Genomic DNA, 17,411 nt, shown 5'->3' with positions numbered 1-17,411 from the left:
ACATGGCTTCTCTTTAGGGTTGCCAAGTCCAATTAAAGAAAAATCTGGGGACTTTGGGGGCGGAGCCAGGAGACATTGGGGGTGGAGCCAGGAACAAGGATGTGACAAGCATAATTGAACTCCAAGGGAGTTCTGGCCATCACATTTAAAGGGACAGCATGCCTTTTTAAATGCTTTTCTTCCATAGGAAATAATTAAGGATAGGGGCACCATCTTTTGGGGCTCATAGAATTAGACCCTCTGGTCCAATAGTTTTGAAACTTGGGGGGTATTTTGGGGAGAGGCACTAGATGCTATACTAAAAATCTGGTGCCTCTGCCTCAAAAAATAGCCCCCCCAGAGCCCCCAATACCCACGGATCAATTCCCTATTATTCCCTATGGGAATCGTTCTCCATAGGGAATAATAGAGTGCCTAGTAGACATTTCCCTCCCCCCCACGTTTTCTAAAGGGGGGGAGGGCCTCAAACCAGGGAATCCCCCCTCCCTGCCCCTCCCTCTCTCACACACACAAATACTTACTTGGTCTTCTTCCAGCAGAACTTTGCTTGCTGTGAAAAGGAAAGCAAGGCTGCACAGGAATAGAAATAGAACTTTGCTTGCTGTGAAAAGGAAAGCAAGGCTGCACAGGGAGGGGCCGTTCTCCATGGAAACTGTTACTGACCCTTTCCCATGAAGCCCTTCCTGTTTCCTGTGCAGCCTTAAAGGGGCACACATTTTAAAAACGGATCAGAAGCTCTACAACAACATGATGGCTACAGGTATGTTCTCTCCCCCCCACCCCACCCCCTTCCAGATTTTTTGAGAGTGGGGGAGGAGGCTGCAAATTTGGGGGTCCCCCACCAGGGCGGGGGGCGGGTTGGGAAGCCTACTTCTCTTATATTCTTCTGTGACACAGAGTGTTGGACTGGATGGACCATTGCCCTGATCCAACATGGCTTCTCTTATGTTCTTATGGTTGCAGCCTATTTCAAAATCCTCTAGTTAATTCCTCTTGGCAGTGGGGGGAAAAAACCTCCTAAGGTTGCCAGCCTCCGGGTAGGTGAACAAGATAAGGCTAAGCCTCCGTATAGTTTAGTCCAAAGTAATACTTCAGAATTCTTCAAAAATTACAATAGTTTAAACCCAAAATACTCAATATACTTCCATACATATATACCATTTCTTACAACAATATGAACACAGAACGAATAAGCGAGAGTAGGAGAGTCTGTCTGCAGAAATTCTGGTCCTTAGAGAACCAACCATGCGGTATTATGTTCCTTTTGTTTTTTCCTTTGCCATCTATCCACACTCCCACTATGTCAAAACGAAGAAGACAGACCTCAGCCCGCTGCATGGTTGTGCGGACTTCAACCCGAAGAAATGCAGATTCTCTGGTGTGCAATAGACTCCTCTGTGTAACATTCAAGGACGGAAACGGGCTTTCCTAGAATACTTAAGCCATCTTCTTCATTTTTACATAGTGGGAGTGTGCCAAAGGAAAAACAAAAGGAACATAATACTGCGTGGTTAGTTCTTTGTGTACAATATCCAATTTTGACTTATCCCAAAAATTCAGAAGCACTAACTCAGGTGTTACGGGAAGACTTCCTTCCTTCCTTCCTTCCTTCCTTCCTTCCTTCCTTCCTTCCTTCCTTCCTTCCTTCCTTCCTTCCTTCCTCCCTCCCTCCCTCCCTCCCTCCCTCCTTGCAGCTTTCAAACATCTGACGTTCATGTCTTGTGGCTCTCAAACATCTGACGTTTATTCTATGCAGCTCTTACATCCAGCAAGTTTGGCCACTCCTGTTATAGAGTTTGTTCCCCATTGGAACATTTTTTTCCGCTACATTCTTGGGGCTCCAGTACACTTTGGGGGAGATAGCAAAGCTACTTTGTATTTCCGGCTTGCCAAACTGATTGGAGCAGACGATAGATTAAAGTGAAATGTCCATGCTGTCTGGCCAGCTGGTGGTGATTTACTTTGGAGTGGAGCATGACTTTTAAAAATGGCATCCTCTTAAATAAGAATCAAGACGATTCTGTTTGCACAAAATAAAGATGATGTCCTTTACACACAGATCACTTGTAAGCAACTTAGTTCCAAAAATGCGTTTTAAAAAAGTCTTGCAGACTGGATTATTGCCCTAAATAAACTGATTTACGCACACACACACACACACACACACACGAACACACTGTTTTTATAAATATAATAAATATTCCATGTTTTCTTCATATTTGGAATGTGTGCTAGGTTTTAATAGTCTCTAGGGACAGATCTATTTTGAGCTCTCATTTTTGGCGACGATATGCTTTTTGTGTTTCCATATCTGTGTAGAAACGATTCTGCCGTTTGGAGGAAAAGTCTCACGAAATGACATGTAGTGCTCACTCACCCCTGGCAGCCAAGCCAATGAGGGTCGTCTTGAAATTGACGATAAAAGGTTCACCTTCTCCCCCTATGCAACATGTGGCTTTGCATCCCCTCTACCCAAACTCTGTGGGGCTCTTTAGTTTGGAGAAAAGTCGACTGGCAGGTTCTCTCTCGGCTTGGCTTCGCGAACGAAGATTTAAGAAGGGTGCAATAGTCCACGTCTGCTGCAGGCTCGCTGGTGGCTGACAAGACCAATGCGGGACAGGCAGGTCCGGCCACAGTGGCTGCAGGGAAAAGTCTGATTTGGGGTTGGTGCTGTAGCAGTGCGATTCTTCCTCAATCTCCTTTTGTCCTCAAGACCAGCTATGCGTGCGTTCTCAAAGGAAGAGACAGCCTGGTGGATGGTGTGTCTCCATGCTTTGCGATCTGAGGCTAGGTCAGACCACTGGTGATGGTTGATGCGACAGGTGCCAAGGGATTTCTTCAAGGAGTCCTTGTACCTCTTCTTTGGTGCCCCTCTATTTCGATGGCCGGTGGAGAGTTCACCATACAGGGCAATCTTGGGAAGGCGGTGGTTTTCCATCCTAGAAATATGCCCTGCCCAGCGCAGCTGCGTCTTCAGCAGCAGTGCCTCGATACTGGCAGGTTACATAATAGAGGTTTACAAGATTCTGCCTGGGCTAGAGAAGGTAGAGAAAGAAGTACTTTTCTCCCTTTCTCACAATACGAGAACTTGTGGGCATTCAATGAAATTGCTGAGCGGTCGGGTTAGAATGGATAAAAGGTCTATACCGGGGTGGCCAAACTGCAGCTCGGAGCCTTACGTGGCTCTTTCACACATATTGTGTGGCTCTTGAAGCCCCCACTGCCCCCCTTGGAGAAGGCATTTCTCTCTTAAAATTGTTTCCCCGAGCCAAGCCGGCCTGTGGTTAAAGTTGTTTTCTTTCCACCTCTCCCTCCCCATCTGTTTTCCTCCCTCCCTAGTCTTGTGGCTCTCAAACATCTGATGTTTATTCCGTATGGCTCTTACATGAAGCAAGTTTGGCCACCCCTGATCTGGACGATTGCTATTACTGAATTTTCACAATAAACATATATTTTAATATTACACACATATAGCAGGGGTGGCCAAACTGTGGCTCAGGAGATACATGTGGCTCTTTCACACATATCGTGTGGCTCTTCAAGCCCCGCCCCCCCATTGGTTGGCTTGGAGCAGGCATTTGTCTCTTTAAATCACTTCTCAAAGCTAAGCCAGCCAGCAGCTTGGAGAATACATTTAAAGTTGCTTTCTTTCCACCTCTCTCCCTACTCCATTTCCTTCCTCCCTCCCTTCCTCCTTCCTCCCTCCCTCCTCTCCTCCCCCATGTATTTGCCTCCCTCCCTCCCTTTTCTCCTCCCCAATGTGTTTTCCTTCCTTCCTCTCTTCCTCCATCCCTTCCTCCTTCCTTCCTTACTCCCTCCCTCCCCTCTCCCATGTATTTGCTTTCCTTCCTTCCTCTCTTCCTCCATCCCTTCCTCCTTCCTTTCTTACTCCCTCCCTCCTCTCCCCCATGTGTTTTCCTTCCTTCCTTACTCCCTCCCTTGTGGCTCTCAAACATCTGATGTTGCTTCTATGTGGCTCTTCCGTTAAGTAAGCTTGGCCACCCCTGACATATAGCAAGAGAGAACTGAGACTGCCTCATTGAGACTGAAGAAGCAATCCGAGTATATTGTTGATGAGCAGTGGTTCCATTATGGATGAAGATGACCGGACGAAGATTGCCATTGAAACATGTGAACTGAGAGAAGAACCTAGGATGCGTGTTGTCATCTATTTTGCATCAAGAAAACATGCATGATCAATAGTCCAGTTGCTACTGGCACAGCACATTCATATTGAGCTGTGGACTGAGAAGCAATGTTCACTCTAAGCTGTAGAATCTTGCGAGCAAAAATTCTACTTTGTGAGCTACTGGTATTAAAGCTGTGAGCTGCTGCATACATTATTGTCATCCTTCTGGGGTCATCCTGGGGTCTAGCTCTGGGTCATCCTTCCTGAGCTAAGACAAAAACGTGTGAGCTGGAGGCTAAAAATTTATGAGCTAGTTCACGCTAACTCAGCTTAGAGGGAACACTGCTGAGAAGTATTGTTGGTCTTTGGAAATAAGGAATTGATAAGACCGAGGCTTTTTTTGTAGAAAAAGGCCAGCAGGAACTGATCTCCATATTAGGGCACACCCCCTGACATCAAGCCAGTCGGAATGGCATTCCTGTGTGTTCCTGCTCAAAAAAGCCCAGGATAAGACGTATACAGCATATTGCTATATGTGTATGGTATTCAAATATATGTTTATTGTGAAAATTCAGTAATAGTAATTATCTAAATCAGGGGTGTCAAACATGCAGCCTGGGGGCCAAATCAGGCCCCCAGAGAACTCCTATCAGGCCCATGAGCAACTCACTATTGTCTGCTTCCTTCTCCCTCTCTCTTGCTTCCTTCTGCATCACAGCTTGCTTTGCCAGGCTTGCTCAATCGCACCTCTGTTTTCTCTATTGGCTGAGGCTCCTCCCTTGGTGAGGAAGGGTGTAGGGAGAGCTTGCTTTGCCAGGTTCTCTCAGCCACACAGCAGAGCTACTGAGCCTAGCCTCTCTTCCTTCTACTAGCTGAGGCTCCTCCCCTTCCTGGTCCCCTGAGGAAGGAAGGAAAGAGCCAGAGCTTCTTTTGCCCAGTTCTCTGGATCCCATGGGAGAGATACAAAGAAAGCACCTTTAAGACCGACGAGTGCTAATGTTATAAGCATGTTTTATTTTTAGTGTTTTTTAAAAATCCTTAGTTGTGTTTGTCTGTGTCCTTTATAAAGTTTATATCTTTGCTACCTGGTATTAAAATTCATGACGTACATAGCCCGGTCTGACAAGATCTCATTTATGTCAGATCCGGTCCTCATCGCAAATGAGTTTGACACCAATCAGGCATTGTATTTTTCTGTGCTTGCTAAACCTCCAGGTGGTATCCGGAGATCTCCTGGGATTACAACTGATCTCCAGGCAACAGAAGAAAATGAAAGGTGAATTTTATGGCATTATACAATCCAGAGGTCCCTCCCCAGATCACGTGAAGTGATGGTATCGCTTTACTCTGCTCTGCTAAGACCTCACTTGGAGCATTATGTACACTTTTGGGCACTACATTTTAAGAAGAATATAGACCAGGGGTGGCCAGTGGTAGCTCTCCAGATGTTTTTTTGCCTACAACTCCCATCAGCCCCAGCCAGCATGGCCAATGGCTGGGGCTGATGGGAGTTGTAGGCAAAAAACATCTGGAGAGCTGCCGTTGGCCACCCGATATAGAGAAGCTGGAAGGGGTCCAGAGGAGGGCAACGAAGATGGTGATGGGTCTGGAGACCAAGTCCTATGAGGAAAAGTTGAAGGAGCTGGGGATGTTTAGCCTGGAGAGGAGGTGGCTGAGAGGTGATATGATCACCATCTTCAAGTACTTGAAGGGCTGTTATATAGAGGATGGTGTTGAATTCTTTTCTGTGGCCCCGGAAGGTAGGACCAGAAGCAATGGATTGATATTAAAGCAAAAGAGTTTCTGGCTCCACATGAGGAAGAACCTCCTGACCGTTAAAGCGGTTCCTCAGTGGAACAGGCTTCCTTGGGAGGTGGTGGGCTCTCCTTCCTCGGAGGTTTTGAAACAGAGGCTAGATGGCCATCTGACAGCAACGAGGATCCTGTGAATTTAGGGGGAGGGATTTATGAATTTCCTGCATCGTGCAGGGGGTTGGACTAGATAACCCCGGAGGTCCCTTCCAACTCTATAATTCTATGAAACCCTGCCTTTCTCAGTCTCTACCTGCAAAATCGCCAGGTATTTCCCAACCCGGAGCTGGAAGTCCTAGTGCAAGTCCTATCTCCGTGCCATTCCTTTCGTAGCACTGATGGACCTTTCCCCCACTTTTATGGACTCCTGTGAAGAAACAAACAGCATTCCAAGTTCTGACCTGCCATATTTTGTTTGACCTCTTTTTTTTAATATGTTGGTCCTGTTCTCTTTCTTTCACTCTATGGGCATTTAATACGCATTCCAAACACAACAACAACGACAACTGGGTCTTGTATTCTTACAAGGAAAGGAAAGGAAAGGTCCCCTGTGCAAGCACCAGTCGTTTCCGACTCTGGGGTGACGTTGCTTTCACGACGTTTTCACGGCAGACTTTTTACGGGGTGCTTTGCCATTGCCTTCCCTAGTCTTTTACACTTCCCCCCCAGCAAGCTGAGGACTCATTTGACCGACCTCGGAAGGCTGAGTCAACCTTGGGCTGGCTACCTGAATCTAGTTTCCAACGGAATCAAACTCAGGTCGTGAGCAGAGAGTTCAGACCACAGTACTGCTGCTTTACCACTCTGCGCCACGGGGCCGCTTTTGTATTCTTACAAACCTGTTAACAAACACCGCAGCCAGCAACGAGACTGACATTTCTTAAAAACAGAAGGTTGGTTGCTCCTCCGGTGTCCAGATTCTTCTGCAATTTTCATGTCCGGTGGTCCCTTCTTGGAGTGTTTGGTTCGTTTTCGAGAGAAACACCTTGGCAGCTGGTTTGGGTTATGAGAAAGATCTGATGGCTGCGAAAGAGGAGGTGGCTGTCACAAGGAGTAAAGTCCTTGTTGCCAACCACCAGGTGGGTAATCAAAAACACAACCACGAGGTTATAGTGACAATTAACTAACAAATGTATTATTAACCATAAACACAAAGAAACACAAGTCCTTAGAGTAGATACATGTGGAAAAAGCCCAACATGAGAACGTCTTCTTCACCTAGTGGTTTCTTCAGTGAAATTTTCTTCAATGAAATTTGAATTTCCAAATGTTGCCTGAAAATCCCTGGAGAGGTCGTCGACTTTCGCCCCACCTGTTCCCGGTTCTTTTTCAACAGGGGATACTCCACAAATTTTAAGAACAAATATTATTAAGCCGCTTAGAGCCTTTTGAGCAATTGCCATAAGCGAAGGTTTTTTTGGAGACTCTGGTCCCTATTAGTGCCATGCAAGAATCTTATATTTGTTTTTCAAATTTGTGGAATATCCCCTGTTGAAAAGGAATTGGAAACAGGTGGGGCGGAAGTCGACGACCTCTCCAGGGATTTTCAAGCAACATTTGGGAATTCGTATTTCATGGAAGAAAATTTCACTGAAGAAATCACGACGTGAAGAAGGCGTTCTCATGTTGGACCTTTTCCACATGTATCTACTCTTATTAGGGACCTATGTTTCTTTGTGAAGAAGAAGAAGAAGATATTGGATTTATATCCCGCCCTCCACTCCGAAGAGTCTCAGAGCGGCTCCCAATCTCCTTTACCTTCCTCCCCCACAACAGACACCCTGTGAGGTGGGTGGGGCTGGAGAGGGCTCTCCCAGCAGCTGCCCTTTCAAGGACAACCTCTGCCAGAGCTATGGCTGACCCAAGGCCATTCCAGCAGGTGCAAGTGGAGGAGGGGGGAATCAAACCCGGTTCTCCAGATAAGAGTCCGCACACTTAACCACTACACCAAACTGGCTCTCCAAACTTGTGCTTATGGTTAATAATACATTTGTTAGTTAATTGTCACTATAACCTTGTGGTTGTGTTTTTGATTATCTCCCTAGTGACTAGTGATCTCCTGGTTATTACGGTTGATCTCCAGGCAACAGAGATCAGTCCCCCCTGGAGAAAATGGCCGCTATGGAGGACTCTATGGCATTATCACCTGTTGGGGTCCCTCTCCTCCTAGGGTTGCCAATCCCCAGGTGTGGGCAGGGAATCCTCTGGTTTGGAGGCCCTCCCCCCGCTTCAGGGTCATCAGAAAGCGGGGCGGGGGGAGGGAAATATCTGCTTGGCACTCCGTTATTCCCTATGCAGATCCATAGAGTATAATGGAGAATTGATCTACGGGTAACTGGGGCTGGGGGGGGGGGGTGCTGTTTTTCGAGGCGGAAGCACCAAGATCAGCTGTAATTCTGGAAGATCTCTAGGCCCTACGTTGATGTTGGCTTATATGGTTGCCAGTTATGGGTTGAAGAAGAAGAAGAAGAAGAAGAAGAAGAAGATATTGGATTTATATCCCGCCCTCCACTCCGAAGAGTCTCAGAGCGGCTCACAATCTCCTTTCCCTTCCTCCCCCACAACAGACACCCTGTGAGGTGGGTGGAGCTGGAGAGGGCTCTCACAGCAGCTGCCCTTTGAAGGACAACCTCTGCCAGAGCTCTGGCTGACCCAAGGCCATTCCAGCAGGTGCAAGTGGAGGAGTGGGGAATCAAACCCAGTTCTCCCAGATAAGAGTCCACACACTTCACCACTACACCAAGAAAAGAAGAAAACAAAGAAGAAGATGAAGACGAAGAAGAAGAAGAAGACTGCAGATTTATAAGAGGAGGAGGAGACTGGATCGATACCTTGCCCTTCACTTGGAGTCTCAGAGCGATTTACAATCTCCTTCCCTTCGTCTCCCCCCAGACACCCTGTGAGGTAAATGGGGCTGTCTGAGAGAACTGTGACAGACCAAGGTCACCCAACCGGCTGCAAGTGGAGGAGTGAGGAAACAAATGCGATTCTCCCAGATTAGAATCCGGGCTCTTAACTGCTACACCAAACAGGCTCTTGAGAAATTCTTGGAGATTTAAGGGGTGGAGCCGGGGGGAGGGTGGGGTTGGGTAAGGGAGAGGGAGTTCAGTGGGGTATAGCACTGTGGAGTCCACATTCCAGAGCAGTCGTTTTCTTTGTCAGTTGTAATCCCATCTGTTCTCTAGCCACCACCTGGAGGTTGGCAACCCTAGTAGGCAACCCTATTCACAAGTTTTGGTGTTATTGTTGTTGTTTTTTTTAAAAAACCCTCACATTATATATATAAAAAGCTATCCTGGCGTCACTTGTGAAAGTGTCCTTAGTTAAAACAACAGACAGGCCAGCCGCCTCGCGAAGGGAATCGCCTCTTTGTAGCTTCGGTTCGCTTCCTTCTTTGGCATCGCAAAGAGGTGGCAAAAGTGCACAAGTCTCCTCGGGAGCAGGGCTTCTTTTTGTAGCAGGAACTCCTTTGCAGTTTAAGCCGCACCCTCCTGATATAGCCAATCCTCTTGGAGCTTACAGGAGGCCCTGTAAGAAGAGCCCTGTAAGGAATTCTAGCAGGACCTCCTTTGCCTATTAGGCCACACCCCCTGATGTAGCCAGTCCTCCTGGAGCTCTCAGTAGGCCCTGTGGGAAGAGCCCTGTAAGGAATTCTAGCAGGACCTCCTTTGCCTATTAGGCCACACACCCCTGATGTAGCCAATCCTCCTGGAGCTCTCAGTAGGCCCTGTACGAAGAGCCCTGTAAGGAATTCTAGCAGGATCTCCATTGCCTATTAGGCCACACACCCCTGATGCAGCCAATCCTCCTGGAGCTCTCAGTAGGCCCTGTACGAAGAGCCCTGTAAGGAATTCTAGCAGGACCTCCTTTGCATATTAGGCCACACCACCTGATGTAGCCAATCCTCCTGGAGCTTACAGAAGGCCCTGTAGGAAGAACCCTGTAAGCTCTTGGAGGATTGGCTATATCAGGGGGCGTGGCCTAATATGCAAAAGAATTCCTGCTACCAAAAAAGCCCTGCTCGGGAGTAACAGCTTCGGTAGCTCCTTGCAGCACCTATGGATTCACTCTTTCTTTATAGTCTGTTCCCCATCCAGTTGCTCGTCTCTGTGTCAAAAGGGTGAGAGGCAAGATAGTCCTTGTAGGCCCCGTCAATCAGCTTCTCGGCATTGTTCTTGGCGAACCAGCAATCCACTTCCTGCTCGCCGTTGTAGATTTTCCTCTGCTTCCGCACGACCGGGACCAGACGCCCTTTCAGCTGCAATGCGTTGCTGGTGCCAGGGCCTGGGCTTCTGGTTTGGTTCCGGCTGTCCAGAGGAGGACTCGGGCCGTGAGGGTTCTGGGTAAGGTTGACCGCTTGGTGTAAGAACTGGCCTGCAAAAGAAGACGGAGAAAACGTACGAGTGAGGCTGAGGGTCGCTGCCTCTGTGAAGGGGTGCCAAGTCCAATTCAAGAGATATCTGGGGACTTTGGGGGTGGAGCCAGGAGACTTTGGGGTGGAGCCAAGAGGCTTTGGGGGTAGAGCCAGGTGAAAAGTTGTGACAGGCACAATTGAACTCCAAAGAGATTTCACATTGAAAGGGACCGCACACCTTTTAAATACCTTCCCTCCATTGGAAATAATAAAGGATAGGGCAGGGTTGGCCAACGGTAGCTCTCCAGATGTTTTTTTGCCTACAACTCCCATCAGCCCCAGCCACTGGCCATGCTGGCTGGGGCTGATGGGAGTTGTAGGCAAAAAAACATCTGGAGAGCTACCTTTGGCCACCCCTGGGATAGGGGAACCTTCTTTTGGGGCTCATAGAATTGGACCTCTCAGTCCAATCTTTTTGAAACTTGGAAGGTCTTCTGAGGAAGGTCTTCTGAGGAGAGGTATTGGATGCTATGCTGCAAATTTGGTGCCTCTGCCTCAAAAAACAGCCCCCCCGCAGAGTCCCACATACCCGCAGATCAATTCTCCATTATTCCCAATGGGAATTGGTCTCCATGGGGAATAATGAGTGCTCAGCAGACACCCCCCCCCCCCCGCTTTCTGATGACCCTGAAGCGGCGGGAGGGCCTCCAAACTGGGGGATCTCCTGCCCCCAGCTGGAGATTGGCAACCCTAGCTCTGAATGTGAAAATATCTGGAGATTTTTTGGGGGGGAGACTTGAGGAGGGTGGGGTTTGGGAAGGGGATAGAGTTGCCCAGGGCTTTTTATGTAGCAGGAACTCCTTTGCATATTAGGCCATGCCCCCCTGATGTAGCCAATCCCCCAAGAGCTTACAGGTGTCTTAGTACGGGACTGTAAGCTCTTGAGAGGATTGGCTACATAAGAAGTGTGGCCTAATATGCCAAGTAGCTCCTGCTACAAAAAAATAGGCATGTTGCCAGTCCTCAGATCCCACAAGAACAATATACATGAACCAAATGATACTGTGACAAAATCACTATGGGTAATCAGCAACAAACTTAATTTTAATAACAAAGCTGCCATACAAAAGCAGAAAAACAGTTCATATCCACGTAGCCCCGAATGGCTGCAATATAAGTTCCAAAGTCCTTGGCAAGCAATACTTGCAGTGTCAACTTCCATGATAGTATCCAATAGTTTCAAAACGGAAGGTATGAAAATGTTTATTCCTTTAATCCCATAGAAGTGCAACAGGACTGCTAGCTTACTTTGTCTGTTTCAAAATTCTTTCTTCAGGCACGGGATTATTAAAAACCAACTCCCAATCTTTCTTGGGACACTAGGTCTCCACAGAAATCTCTATTAGGCTCACACACTCATTCTCTGATGGGGACACACTGCGTTCACTGGCTATCAAACTCATCTTCTAACTTCCTAGGTCAGGGGTGGCCAAACTGTGGCTCGGAAGCCAAATGTGGCTCTTCCACATATATTGTGTGACTCTAGAAGCCTCCCCACTGCCCTGTCGGCCAGCTTGAAGAAAGTATTATAATTTGTCCCTTTAAATCAATATTCCAAGCCAAGCCAGCCAGTGGCTTGGAGAATGCATTATGCAGTTAAAGTTGCTTTCTTTCCACCTTTTTCTCCCTCCCCCATCTAGTTGCCTTCTTTCCAGCTTTCTTTCCACCTCTCCTTCCTTGCAGCTCTCAAACATCTGACATTCACGTCTTGTGGCTCTCAAACATCTGACATTTATTCTATGTGGCTCTTACGTTAAGCAAGTTTGGCCACCCCTGTCCTAGGTCTACCAGGCTGGCCATCACTGCAATGACTGGATTAATTCAGACCAAAAGTCCACCTAATACACCCAGTCTGATGTGCTCAGGTGGCTCCAAAGAACCTTAGGAAGGTCTCCTACTCAGGGCTTTTTTTGTAGAAAAAGCCCAGCGGGAACTCATTCGCATATTAGACCACACCCCCTGACACCAAGCCAGCTGAAACTGCGTTCCTGTGCGTTCCAGTTAAAAACAAAAACCAAAAACCCCTGCTCCTACTTACCTAGCAGTCCATGTGAGCTGGAAGAAAGCCCTTGGCCATTGGAGATGTAGAACCCCAAGTGATCTTTCTGGTAAGGAGCAGGATTCTTGTAATGGTGGATCAGAATGACAAAAGCAATCGTGCCCTGAATCACCACCGTCACATTGGAACGGGCAAAGATGGACACCTCGAGATTCTGGCTTCCCACCACAGCGCTGCGGCCACAGGACAAGACGAGTCTCTCCCCATCGTCCAAGATGACCTTGGTGGGCGTGACCTCCAGGTAGGCTCGGTCGGGCTTGGTGCTGAGAATGGTGATGCTTCTAAAGTAGGTTCTGTGCTTCTTACGACCGTTGGGTGGTGCTGGGGCCCCGATCAGCTGACCGTTCACTGTCACACCTGAAGGGACAAGGGATAAACATATGGAGAAAGAGGTTCATCAGTGGCTATTAGCCACAAGGTATACATGGAACACAATGATGTCTGGGGCAGTGGCACCCTGTATTCCTCGTGCTTGGGGAGAAACAGCAGGAGAGCTTCTGGAGTTCTGACCCTGCTTGTGGACCTCCTGTTAGCGCATGGGGTTTAGGCTACTGTGTGACACAGAATGTTGGACTGGATGGGCCATTGGCCTGATTCAACATAGCTTCTCTTGTGTTCTTATGGCCCTGCTGGTGGACCTCCTAATGGCACCTGGGTTTAGGCTACTGTGTGACACAGAATTTTGGACTGGATGGGCCACTGGCCTGATTCAACATGGCTTCTCTTGTGTTCTTATGGTCCTGCTGGTGGACCTCCTGATGGCACTTGGGTTTTGGCCACTGTATGACACAGAGTTTTGGACTGGATAGGCCATTGGCTCAATCTAACATGGCTTCTCTTATGGTCCCACTGGTGAACCTCCTAATGGCATGTGGGTTTTGGCCATTGTGTGACACAGAGTGTTGGACTGGATGGGCCATTGACCTGATCCAACATGCCGTCTCTTATGTTCTTATGCCCCACTGGTGGACCTCGTGATGGCACATGGGTTTTGGCCATTGTGTGACACAGAGTGTTGGACTGGATGGGCCATTGGCCCAATCCAACATGGTTTCTCTTATGTTCTTATGGCCCCACTGGTGGACCTATTGATGGCACATGAGTTTTGGCCACTGTGTGACACAGAGTGTTGGACTGGATGGGCCATTTGCCTGATCCAACATGGCCTCTCTTATGTTCTTATGGGAAAGCCCAGAACATTGCTTGAGGTTCTCTGCTGAGAAGGACATTTAGGGAGATCCCCTTGCAAGACAGCATGAGACCCTGCTCCTGGGGTTGCCAACCTCCAGGTGGAGTCTGGAGATCTCCTGGCATTACAGTTGGTCTCCAGACTACAGAGATCAGTTCCTTTGGAGAAAATAGTTGCTTTGGAAGGTGGGCTCCAAGGCAGAGGTCCCACTCTTCTCTGAACCTCATCTTCCCAAGCCTCCACCCTCCCAATCCCCAGGTATTTCACAAAGCAAAGGTGGCAACCCCACCTGCTCCCCACTTTATCACCAATGGGGAGGAAAAGATCTTCAGATGTTTCTTCCCACAGTTGAAAAAGCAGAATGGGGATGGCAATTTTGAGTTGAAAAGCAACACAAAAGAAGAAGGAGAAGAAGAAGAAGAAGATATTGGATTTATATCCCGCCCTTCACTTTGAGTCTCAAAGCAGTTCACAATCTCCTTTATCTTCCTCCACCACAACAGACACCCTGTTTGGTGGGTGGGGCTGAGAGGGCTCTTCCAGAAGCTCCCCTTTCAAGGACAGCTCTGCAAGAGCTATGGCTGACCCAAGGTCAATGCAGCAGCTGCAAGTAGAGGAGTGGGGAATCAAACCCGGTTCTCCCAGATAAGAGTCCGCGCACTTCACCACTACACAAAATTTGCTCTCTTAAATGATCTCCAGGCTAAGGAGATCAGTCCCCCTGGAAGAGATGCCAGCTTCAAAGAAGAAGAGGAGGAGAAGGAAGAAGAAGGAAGAGGAGACTGGATTTATACCCTGCCCTTCACTACCCGAAGGAGTATCAGAGTGACTTACAATCTCCTTTCCTTTCCCCTCCCCACAACAGACACCCTGTGAGGTAGGTAGGGTTGAGAGAGCTCTTCGGAGAACTACTGTTGAGAGAACAGCCCTGAGAGAACTTGTGGCTGACCCAAGGTCACACCAGTGGTGCAAGCGGAGGAGTGGGGAACCAACCTTGGTCCTCCCAGATTAGAGTCCACACACTTAACCACAACACCAGGGGTGGCCAACAGTAGCTCTTCAGATGTTTTTTGCCTACAACTCCCATCAGCCCCAGCCATTGGCCATGGTCAGGGTGGTGAGAACCAGAGAGGATTGTGAGGAACTCCAAAGGGATCTGTTGAGGCTGGGTGAGTGGGCGTCAACGTGGCAGATGCGGTTCAATGTGGCCAAGTGCAAAGTAATGCACATTGGGGCCAAGAATCCCAGCTACAAATACAAGTTGATGGGGTGTGAACTGGCAGAGACTGACCAAGAGAGAGATCTTGGGGTCGTGGTAGATAACTCACTGAAAATGTCAAGACAGTGTGCATCTGCAATAAAAAAGGCCAACGCCATGCTGGGAATTATTAGGAAGGGAATTGAAAACAAATCAGCCAGTATCATAATGCCCCTGTATAAATCGATGGTGCGGTCTCATTTGGAGTACTGTGTGCAGTTCTGGTCGCCGCACCTCAAAAAGGATATTATAGCATTGGAGAAAGTCCAGAGAAGGGCAACTAGAATGATTAAAGGGCTGGAGCACTTTCCCTATGAAGAAAGGTAGAAACGCTTGGGACTCTTTAGCTTGGAGAAACGTCGACTGCGGGGTGACATGATAGAGGTTTACAAGATAATGCATGGGATGGAGAAAGTAGAGAAAGAAGTACTTTTCTCCCTTTCTCACAATACAAGAACTCGTGGGCATTCGATGAAATTGCTGAGCAGAAAGGTTAAAACGGATAAAAGGAAGTACTTCTTCACCCAAAGGGTGATTAACATGTGGAATTCACTGCCACAGGAGGTGGTGGCGGCCACAAGCATAGCCACCTTCAAGAGGGGTTTAGATAAAAATATGGAGCACAGGTCCATCAGTGGCTATTAGCCACAGTGTATGTGTGTATATAAAATTTTTTGCCACTGTGTGACACAGAGTGTTGGACTTGATGGGCCGTTGGCCTGATCCAACATAGCTTCTCTTATGTTCTTATGTTCTTAAAAACATCTGAAGAGCTACCGCTGACCACCGCTGCACTACACCACAGTAACCTGAATTAAATCACCTGCCCTCACCCTGACACCATTTCCCTACAGACCCATCCAGCTCTAGTGCGGTTCCCAGCTCCTGGCTGGGAAATTCCTGGAGGTTTGAGAGATGGAGCCAGCAGAGGGGAGGGCTGGGGAGGGGAGGGGAGGGGAGGAGAGGACAGGGGAGGGACCTCAGCAGGGTACAATGCCAGACAGTTCACTTCCCAAAGCAACCATCTGGTGTATTTTGGCATAGTGGTTAAGTGTGCAGACTCTTATCTGGGAGAACCGGGTTGGATTCCCCACTCCTCCACTTGCACCTGCTGGAATGGCCTTAGGTCAGCCATAGCTCTCGCAGAGCTGTCCTTGAAAGGGCAGCTTCTGGGAGAGCTCTCTCAGCCCCACCCACCTCACAGGGTGTCTGTTGTGGGGGAAGAAGATAAAGGAGATTGTGAGCTGCTCTGAGACTCTGTCCTTGAACGGGCAGCTTCTGGGAGAGCTCTCTCAGGCCCACCCACCTCACAGGTACCGTTTTCGCACACAGCTAACCTCGCAGTCACAATCCTGTTCCCTCCGCAGCGTCTGGTCGGATTTCCCCCATCTGCGCCGGAGTTACAGGAAGTGCTGCGGCTTTTCGTAGCAAACCTAAACCGCTAAAACCCAGTTTACGTTTGCAACGCAGAAGCTGCGGCACTTCCTGTAACTCGGGCGCAGATGGTGGGAAATCCGACCGGACGCTGCGGAGAGAACAGGATTGTGACTGCGAGGTAAGCTGTGTGTGAAAACAGTGTCTGTTGTGGGAAAGGAAGGTAAAGGAGATTGTGAGCTGCTCTGAGACTCTGTCCTTGAAAGGGCAGCTTCTGGGAGAGCGCCTCACAGGGTGTCTGTTGTGGGGGAGGAAGGCAAAGGAGATTGTGAGCCTCTGACTCTGAGATTCAGAGTGGAGGGCGGGATATAAATCCAGTATCTTCCTCTTCTTCTTGTTCTCCAGGGCTACTGATCTCTGTGGTCTGTTGGGCGATTATAATTCCAGGAAATCTCCAGTCTCCACATGGAGGTTGGCAACCCCACACCACAAGGTGCTTAGTGTTGGGGGTTTTTTTTAAACATGATCTCACAGAGGAAAGAACCGTGGAGTTTTGCATAAATTACAGCTGGAACCTCAGGATAATGAACTTAACGGTGCTCCATCCAAGCTGATACAATCTGCCAAAGTTCCCGGACAGAAAATCAATTTACGCTGGGAAAAAAGAGTGTTTTAAGTGATGGAAACATGAAGGTTCTTTTTTTCACATGTGGTGGACTTGTGAAAAAGCGAAAGAATTTTGGATGATGATACAAGAAATCTCCAAAATTTTGGGTTATGACTTTAAAAAAACTGCAGAGACTTTTTTGCTTGGATTACAATTAGAAAAATTTCCAAAGGAAGACAGGACTTTAATTTGGTACTTGCTCTCAGCTGCTAGGACATTGTATGCGCAGCTGTGGAAACAAGAAAAAATACCAGAGAAATGGGACTGGATCGTGAAAGTTTTATCGTGGAGTGAGATGGACAAACTAACTAGAACTCTAAGAGACTATGATCTAGATATATTCAAAAAGGAGTGGAAGAAATTTAAAGGATATATGGAGAAAGAGTGGAATGTAAAAAGACATTGGACAATTTTTTAGTATTGATGAGGGGGAAAAAATATTGAACTTTGATTAGTTACTGGTACCTTTAGTATTGAACTTAAATATATAACTTCGGGGAAGTCAAACAA

The 17,411-nt window shown here is 47.9% G+C and overlaps 1 protein-coding gene across 1 annotated transcript in view; it reads right to left on the bottom strand.

The window, feature by feature from the left end:
• Nucleotides 1–10,007: 10,007 nt before the first annotated feature.
• Nucleotides 10,008–17,411, bottom strand: part of ITIH5 (inter-alpha-trypsin inhibitor heavy chain 5) — an 87,534-nt gene continuing 80,130 nt past the window's right edge. The window contains exons 13-14 of the mRNA XM_060245973.1: nucleotides 12,393–12,770; nucleotides 10,008–10,314 (exon numbers count right to left, since the gene is read on the bottom strand). Coding sequence (XP_060101956.1) covers nucleotides 10,016–10,314; nucleotides 12,393–12,770 — 677 coding nt within the window. The 3' untranslated portion in view covers nucleotides 10,008–10,015. The remainder of the gene's footprint in view (nucleotides 10,315–12,392; nucleotides 12,771–17,411) is intronic.

The sequence above is a fragment of the Heteronotia binoei genome, chromosome 8 (genome assembly GCF_032191835.1).
Source record: "Heteronotia binoei isolate CCM8104 ecotype False Entrance Well chromosome 8, APGP_CSIRO_Hbin_v1, whole genome shotgun sequence".
Classification (NCBI taxonomy): Eukaryota; Metazoa; Chordata; class Lepidosauria; order Squamata; family Gekkonidae; genus Heteronotia; species Heteronotia binoei.
The sequence above is the reverse complement of the archived record's forward strand: the minus strand, read 5'-3'. Positions and strand labels throughout refer to the sequence as shown.